The sequence below is a fragment of the Cebidichthys violaceus genome, unplaced genomic scaffold (assembly GCF_023349555.1).
Source record: "Cebidichthys violaceus isolate CVI_PGR_0920_01 unplaced genomic scaffold, fCebVio1.0.p SCAF_1, whole genome shotgun sequence".
Lineage (NCBI taxonomy): Eukaryota > Metazoa > Chordata > Actinopteri > Perciformes > Stichaeidae > Cebidichthys > Cebidichthys violaceus.
In genome coordinates this window covers 22,069,019-22,078,057 of record NW_027176262.1, presented here as the reverse complement: position 1 = coordinate 22,078,057, position 9,039 = coordinate 22,069,019, and the positions used below count along the sequence as shown (strand labels likewise).

Genomic DNA, 9,039 nt, shown 5'->3' with positions numbered 1-9,039 from the left:
GGAAGGTCACGGGTGGAGAGCCAAACCTTCTGGCCCACCGGGTACTCTGGAGCTTGAGAGCGACGACGGTTGGCTGCTGAGGAGTACCGGTCTGCCCTAGCACGGGCCCAGGTCCGACGACAGGTCCGACGCCAGCTTCCAGGGCTGGGAAGAGAGGAGGCTGGTAACCGTAGGCACACTGGAAAGGAGACAAACCGGTGGCGGAGCTGGTCAGGTCAGTTGTGGGCATATTCCACCCACAACAGATGCTGGGACCAAGAGGATGGGTTCTGTGACACCATACACCGGAGGGCCGTCTCCATTTCTTGGTTCATCCTCTCAGTCTGGACATTAGATTGAGGGTGGTACCCGGATGACAAACTGGCGGTGGCTCCCAAGAGGCTGCAGAACTCCCGCCAGAACACTGATGAAAACTGGTGCTCTCTGTCCAAGACCACGTCAACAGGAATCCCATGAAGGCGAAAGACATGGTTGAGGAGCAGCTGGGCTGTCTCTTTAGCTGACGGAAGCTTAGGCAAGGACACAAAGTGGGCCATCTTAGAGAAGCGGTCCATAATGGTAAGAATAGCCGTCTTCCCATCCGATGGTGGCAGGCCTGTCACAAAGTCCACTGAAATGTGGGAGCAGGGGCGATGTGGCACCGGGAGAGGCTGCAGGAGGCCGGATGGGGCTTGGCGCGATGGTTTGTTCTGGTTGCAGGTCTGGCAGGCTCTGACATACTCCCGGGTGTCCTCCTGTAACGTGGGCCACCAGAAACGTTGTAGAAGGACATCCCGGGTTCTCTGGATCCCAGGATGGCAGGTCCACCTTGAACCATGGGCCCACTGGAGTACATCCGACCTCAGAGCTGCAGGCACAAACAAGCAACCAGTAGGGCATGCACTCGGACCAGGCTGACCCTCTGTGGCAGCTCTCACTCTCTCCTCAATTTCCCAAGTCAGGGATGCCACAACACACGGGGACGGAAGGATGGTGTCAGGAGCACTGGCGCCATCATCCTCCCTCTGGAACTGACGTGACAGAGCGTCAGGTTTGACGTTGCGGGAGCCGGGTCTGTAGGAGAGGGTGAAATTGAACCTGGTGAAGAAGAGGGCCCATCGTGCCTGTCGAGAGTTGAGTCTCTTCGTGGTTCGGATGTACTCCAGGTTCTTGTGGTCCGTCCAAACCAGGAAGGGCTGCTTGGTTCCCTCCAGCCAGTGCCGCCACTCCTCCAGGGCCAGTTTAACAGCTAGGAGCTCCCGGTTACCAATGTCATAATTTCTCTCGGCTGGGGAAAGACGCCGAGAGAAAAAGGCACATGGGTGGAGCTTGTGGTCACTGGCTGCTCGCTGGGACAGCACAGCCCCTACACCCATGTCAGATGCATCCACCTCCACGACGAACTGCCGTTCGGCGTCGGGGACTTGGAGGATGGGCGCAGAACTGAAGCGGTCCCTCAGGGTCTGAAAGGCCGTATCTGCAGAATGGGACCATCGGAAGGAAGTCTTGGAGGATGTCAGGGCTGTGAGAGGGGCAGCGATGGAGCTATAGTTGCGGATGAAGCGCCTGTAAAAATTGGCAAAGCCCAGGAACTGCTGCAGCTTCTTACATTTTCAGGGACTGGCCAACACCTAACTGCGTCCACCTTGGCAGGATCCATCTCCAGGTGACCCGGGGTCACAATGTAACCCAGGAATGACACAGACTGTGTGTGAAACTCACACTTTTCGGCCTTCGCGAAAAGGGAGTTCTCCAGCAGGCGTTGGAGGACCATCTGGACATGGTGGATATGCTCTTCGCGGGACTTGGAGAAAATGAGGATGTCGTCTAAATAGACGAAAACATACTTGTCAATCATGTCTCTGAGGATGTTGTTGACCAAGGCCTGGAAGACTGCCGGGGCATTAGTGAGGCCGAATGGCATCACCAAATATTCATAATGTCCGGTGGGCGTGTTAAAAGCAGTCTTCCATTCATCCCCCTCTCTGAAGCGGACAAGGTGGTAGGCATTACGGAGGTCGAGCTTGGTGAAGATCATGGCCCCTTGAAGTAACTCAAAGGCTGAGGAGATGAGGGGAAGAGGGTACCGGTTCTTTATAGTGATGTCATTAAGTCCCCGGTAATCAATGCAGGGGCGCAGTGTCTTGTCCTTCTTCTCCACAAAGAAGAATCCTGCCCCAGCAGGAGACGACGAAGGTCGGATAATACCGGCAACCAGGGAGTCATTTATGTAAGACTCCATGAACTCTCGTTCAGGACCAGACAGGGAGTACAGACGCCCCTTGGGAGGTGAAGAGCCAGGCATCAGGTCAATGGAACAGTCATAAGGCCGATGAGCAGGCAATGAAGTTGCCTTAGCCTTACTGAACACCTCCCGAAAGTCATGGTACTCGACAGGAACACTGGACAAGTCAGGACAGGAACTGGAGTGCGTTGTCTGCTGGGGTACGGAGGCCTCTTTAAGGCAGACCTGGTGGCAGGAGTTCTTCCAACCGAGAATGGCCCCTGTGGCCCAGTCGATGTGGGGGCTGTGTCGACGGAGCCAAGGGTAGCCTAGGATCAGTGGAATGTTGGAAGATGACAGGAGGTGAAACCGGATGGTCTCATGGTGGTTACCGGAAAGTAGCAAGTGGACAGGAGAAGTCTGGTGAGTGACAGTCTCCAGAAGATGGCCATCAAGGGCTTTGGCAGGAATTGGGGTGTCAAGCGGAACCCTCTTTAGTCCCAGTTGTATGGCTAAGCTCTCTGCCATAATGTTGGCATCTGCACCAGAGTCTATAAAAGTGGGCAGGGTGTGTGCACCCCCAGGAAGGAGGAGCTTGACTTGGAACAGGGGGCGTAAGCTTGAGGAGGAAGACTTTGCTGCCGTGTGACTCACCAGGACTTCCTCACTCACTGGTGAGCCCTGTCTTTTAACGGGCAGCGGGAGATAAAATGTCCAGCTTGCCCACAGTACATGCACAGGTTCCCCTTACGGCGGCGCTCTCGCTCTTCGGGTGTAAGCTTGGTGCGGCCCACCTGCATGGGCTCAGGCTCTACACCATTATCCATACCGGGTGATGAGGAACCGGAAGCAGATGAGGAACCTGGCCAGCGGGCTGGGTCGAGACGACCAGGAGTGTTCTGCCTCCTCTCCCTTCTCCGGACCTGGATGCGGAGGTCCAGCCGGACAGTAAGTTCAATGAGTTTATCAAGTGTGGAAGGTAGAGGATAGGAAACCAGTTCATCCTTGATGTAGTCTGCCAGACCATGCAGAAAAGCATCGCGCAGAGCAGCAGTGTTCCAGTCGCTCCGACGGGCCCTGGTCCGGAAGTCGATGGAGAAGTCAGCCACTGACTGGTTCCCTTGGCGCAGGGAGAGCAGATCACGGGCGGCATCAGATCCGGAAGCGCCCAACCCGAACACCTTGCGTAGTTCCTCAGAGAAGGCCTGGAATGATGCACAGGCGGGAGTCCGCCTCTCCCACTCTGCTGTTCCCCAGAGGAGGGCTCTGCCGGTCAGGTTGCTGATTACGTACGCCACCCTGGCTTCCTCGGTGGCAAACGTGTATGGCTGCAGGCTGAAGAGTAAGGAGCAGGAGGTCAGGAATGAACCGCAGAGTTCAGGATTTCCATCATATCGCTCAGGGGTTCCCACTCGGGCTCGGAGATCATCCTGGGCTGTGGCAGAGCTGGAGCAGGAGGTTCCGGTGTGGGGACTGGAACTGCAGGAGGGCGAGTGGACATCAGCTGTTGCAACTGGGCGGAGAGGGCTGCAAAGGCGTTGGCCTCTGCAGCTCGTCTGGCGTATGCATCAGCCTCCTCCATTCTCTGCTGATGTTGCACGAGCGCGTTCTCAATCCTCTCAAACCGATTCTGTGGTGAGGGTAGTCCTGCTGGGTCCATGTCTGGCCAGATTGTACTGTAACGGGTGGTGTATGGACCCAATTGCAGTACAAAGGACTCAGAAGACAGAGGTAAAAGTTCAACGTTTTACTTAGACTCCGGCAGACAGGCAAACGGTTTAGAAACCGGCAAACAGGAATCAGGAGAGGAGAGGCAAAGTTCTTGGTCAGGGATGGAAGGCTAGGTCGAATAACCAGGAGGCAGACGAAGCAGGGAATCGGGGACAGGCGAGGTCGGTACCGGGAAGACAAGCAGGAGAACGTTGGAAAGACTGGCATCGCAAAGAACAATCTGGCAAAGGAGTGAGTGTGGAGCTGGTGACTATATGCTGGGCTGATTGCATGTGATGAGAGGCAGCTGTGTGCACAGGTGAGTGGAGTGAACTGACGAGGTGGGTGTGGCTGACAGGCTGAGTGGGGCAGAGGCAGGATCTGTCAGGTATCACAAAACGACAGACAAGAACCCAATAGCACGACACAGAAAACAGTTCAGGTGTAGAAACCGGGTTTAATAACCAGCAGATGTCAAACCAGGTAGTAACCTGCGTGGCAAACAAATCCAGTGGGAGCAGGCAAAAGGGAAGGTCCAAAGTCCAAAAAGGTAGGTCAATACACGAATAATCAGGATCAGAATCGGAATGACAGGTTGCTGGATAGCAAGGGAAACACACTAGACAATCTGGCAGAGAACTGAGGGAAATGGACCGGTACATATACACTGAGGGGCTGATTGCTGATGAGGAGCAGGTGAGTATGGAGGTGGGGCAGGCCAGGTGAAATGAAATCAGCAATTAGTGCAGAGCGGGGGGGAGTGGCAGATTCTGAAATGACATGAGAGTTAGTGTGGCAAAACAGGAGACAGACAAATGAAAAACTAAAGCCTGGCTGAAGTTGTGACAGGATCAATGGAAAATAAATGATGGCTGGATGACTGAACTGTGACAAACGTGGAGAAAGCTAACACATAATTGTTGTTTTGTATCGTTGTGCACAGCTCTTTCGTGGATTTCGAACTTAGCAATTCATTTAAAATCATCAGTCAAGTGTCAGACCATCTTTCGAAGGGATATGCTACAAATACTGAAGGACTAATGAGTTGGTGAAAAAGGCAAGTCCAGATCAAAACAAACTAAGAAGTGATGCAATACGTGAAAACAGATGGATTTACATTGTAGTTACTTGAATGCCTGGTGCATCTCATATAAACACTAAATGGTGCCTTGGGACAGCCCAGTGTCAATTAAGGGGAAAAAAACAAATAACATTGGACGATAACACTGGCCGATCTACCTAGGCCGGTCGGACAAAAAATAAAATATAAAGACAGTTGTGTCACCCAAAAAACATGCTGTCCCAACAAGAAAATGCTCCGTATGTCAGATGGCCAGTCCACATATATTGCTCTTTTCTTAATAATGGGTCTTTTGATCTAAACGATTGGACACACAACATGCGTTGAACCATTGACCAATCACATTACATTACATTACATTACAGTCATTTAGCAGATGCTTTTATCCAAAGCAACTTACAATAAGTGCATTCAACATTGGTAATCAAAAGAACTACTAGTCACCAGAAGTCATGAGTACATTTCCTTTTCCAAACAAGCATCTAAGAGCATGAAGCAGAGCATAACTCAGAGCCAAAGTACAGTGCAGATACAAGAATAACAGTTAGTGCTATAAGTAATACGAATACAATAAGTGCAACAAGCTGGTATGAATACAATAAGTGCTAAGTGGAAGGCTCAGGGTAGCACTTTCTGAAGAGGTGGGTTTTCAGCCTGCGCAGAAAGATGGGCAGCGACTCTGCTGTCCTGACGTCAGTGGGAAGTTCATTCCACCACTGTGGGGCCAGGACAGAAAACAGCCGTGACCGGGTCGATCGGCCGCCAGGACCTCTAAGCGACGGGGCAACCAATCGCCCCCAGGCAGCAGAGCGAAGTGGTCGGGCGGGGGTGTAAGGCTTGACCGTGGCCTGGAGATACGAAGGAGCTGTTCCTTTCACTGCCCTGTAGGCTAGCACCAGAGTCTTAAACTGGATGCGAGCTCTTACAGGTAGCCAGTGTAGAGAACGGAGAAAGGAAGTTGTGTAGGAGAACTTGGGGCGATTGAACACCAGGCGAGCTGCGGCTTTCTGGACAAGCTCCAGAGGTCTGATGGCCGACGCCGGGGCTCCGGCGAGTAGAGAGTGTCAGTAGTCCAGGTGGGAGATGACAAGAGCCTGGATGAGAACCTGCGCCGTCTCGTCAGTCAGGAAGGGACGAATCCTCCTGATGTTTTAGAGCAGGAATCTGCAGGAGCGTGTAACGGATGAAATGTTTGCCGAGAATGACAGTTGGTCATCCAGGGTCACACCCAGGTTCCTCGCAGTCCGAGTTGGCGTCACCACGGTATCATCGATGGTGATGGACAGGTCCCGGTGCGGGCAACCCTTCCCCGGGAGGAACAGTAGCTCAGTTTTGTCTAGGTTGAGCTTGAGGTGGTGTGTCGTCATCCTCTTCGAGATGTCAGCCAAACACGCAGCGATGCGCGTCTCCACTTGGGTGTCACCGGGGGGAAATGACAAGACCAGCTGGGTGTCATCGGCATAACAATGGTAGGAGAAGTCATGCGAGCGAATAACAGAACCCAGAGATGTTGTGTAGAGCGAGAAGAGAAGGGGGCCCAGGACTGAACCTTGCGGAACCCCCGTAGTCAGCATGCGTGGTTCCGACACGGCCCCCCTCCAGGTCACCTGGTAGGATCGACCCGTCAGGTAGGATGCAAACAGGGAGAGTGCAGAGCCTGAGACGCCCATCCCCTCGAGGGTGGAGAGGAGGATTTGATGGTTCAAAGTGTCAAACACCGCAGACAAGTCCAGGAGAATCAGAACAGAGGAGAGAGAGTTAGCTCTCGCGGCGTGAAGCGGCTCTGTCACCGCAAGGAGGGCCGTCTCTGTCGAGTGACCCACTTTGAACCCGGACTGATGGGCGTCCAAAAGGTTGTTTTGGTGGAGATAGGAAGACAGTTGGTTAAAGACAGCACGTTCAAGTGAACACCGCTACTTTAACATCTCTACTTGTGGGCTTAATGGAGAATTCCTTTTGAAAAAATGAGAGAAGGACTCTTGTCTAGCTAAAAGGTTATGGCTTGATTAGGCCTCAACAGATCCTTCTTTTATTAAAACGAGCGATGCCTGGCTATGCTTTCAAGCTATATTGGCAGACGTTAGTACAGAGCTAGCCAGCTGCCTACACTTGCTAATTACCTATGGTTTGATAAACCCCGAACCAGTTTTAACAAGGCCCAGAAAATGGCCACCGTGGGAATGTGGTGAATTGAAATAGATGATAAGATTGTAGCTGTAACTAATCAGTGCTACGAGTGGGACGTTGAACGAACGGTACAGTTGTAGCCTATACAACAGTGAAATGGATGTTTGCGTGAGTCTTTTTGTGTTATTTTACCATAGTACACAGCATATGGAGGCTAAAAAGAAAACACTTTTGCCATCAAGTTTTCCTTGATGACTGAGAGCTCTGCAATGCTGCAGAATTAATTGATTCAAGCAAAGTGACAGGTTTCTCAAAGTATAATGCTAACTTTAATGAGTTTATTGATTGTTTTCAATCCATTGATGAAATTAAGATAAGTTCATGTCCATGATTGTTAGAATAGATTGTACAATACATTTTCACCTTTTTTCTACAGTTGGGTGTCTACTTTTTCAAATCCAAATCCGTAGGAATAGACCGCATGTTATTTTCTACACAATGACTATGTTGGAAATGGACACAACTTCTATTGTTCTGAAAAAGAACAATGTCTGGGACACTTTAATGTATTGTAAGAAATAGGCATCATCAGTGTATTATAATCACACATATGCCATTCAATTAAATCATTTTCTTTGAAATAACAATATAACAAAGCAAGAGACACTTATTAAACATGTTAATTTAATGGGGCAACATGAATTTAATTCATCAATCAAGATACATTTGATGACTGTTGCTTATACAAGCCACAGAGAGCATAGCTTTTCAGTGCATGAAAAAATGTTTCATCCCTGAGGCCATAAACAAGAGGACTCAGACATCTTGGAGCGAGAATAAAAGTAATGTAATTAATATACCTGACATTAATGTATAACAGTAAATTAATCTGAAGTACAGCAGCCTCTATGAATGGACACCACAGCTGGATGAGACAGAGCAGCAGCTGGAAAGCATGAAGAATTACCGTTCTGAGCCCTTTCCATGTTGACTTTTTATCCTCCCCTGCTGCAGCTTTGGCCACTTTCATTATTTTAACATAGCAGAATACAATAGTAATACACATCATGAAGAAGTAAAACTGTTGTACAGCTGACCGAAGATGACCCTGCCATTTGTAAAAGATGAAGATTTCCACAGAGCATATTCTGCCCTGGGTATAGAAGCTGAAGGGCGCAGATGCAAAGAAGATGGATAGACTAACAATGCAGGGTATAGAGCTGAGGCCGTGAATGAGGAGGATGCAGTGCAGAGCTCTGCGTGTGGAGCACAGCTCTCCATGGCGCAGGGGCATGCAAATGGCCACGTAGCGCTCCAGGGTCATCGCTGTCAAAGTAACTGGTGTGACAAAAATGTAAATAGACAAAACAATATGCGTAATAACACACAACCACATTTGCATGGAAAACCTAAAATAACTCAAAATTAGCAGGATGTCAGTCATAATTAAAAGCAAAGAGTCAGACAGTAGTGTTATAGCAAATAAGATGTACCGCATGGCTGTGTAGAAGTCTTTCATAAAAAAAGTTGTGATGAGCAAAAAGTTGATGCAAAGGAAAACTGAAACCAAAACCTGAACAACAATGACCCGATCGCTGATCTCGTACGTTGACGATTCACCACCAACCACCGAGTTATTGGCCGCCATATATTTCTCAGTTATAGTCAGCCGCACACGGGTTTTAAACACTGTCTCAATCAACTTACTGTAGCTCTACAGACAGATACATTCTGTCATTGTAACCTAAAATATGTGTATAAGCTAGATACACAGAATACCTCTGGCACATAGCCCAAATAACAACCTCACAACTGCAAATTATAGTTGATTACACACACCAGTATAATATCACATGAACCAACAATACATATGAACATATATAACAGCCTCAGATTACCAAACCATCTCTGCAGCAAT

The 9,039-nt window shown here is 49.8% G+C and overlaps 1 protein-coding gene across 1 annotated transcript; it reads right to left on the bottom strand.

Moving 5' to 3' along the window:
- Positions 1 to 7,836: 7,836 nt before the first annotated feature.
- Positions 7,837 to 8,769, bottom strand: LOC137884759 (odorant receptor 131-2-like). The gene has a single exon (XM_068726793.1). The coding sequence runs from the start codon at positions 8,767 to 8,769 to the stop codon at positions 7,837 to 7,839; it is 933 nt and encodes a 310-aa protein (XP_068582894.1).
- Positions 8,770 to 9,039: the final 270 nt, after the last annotated feature.

Excerpts from the sequence above, each read along its gene's own strand:
- LOC137884759 (XM_068726793.1), bottom strand. The coding sequence starts at position 8,769 with ATGGCGGCCAATAACTCGGTGGTTGGTGGTGAATCGTCAACGTACGAG.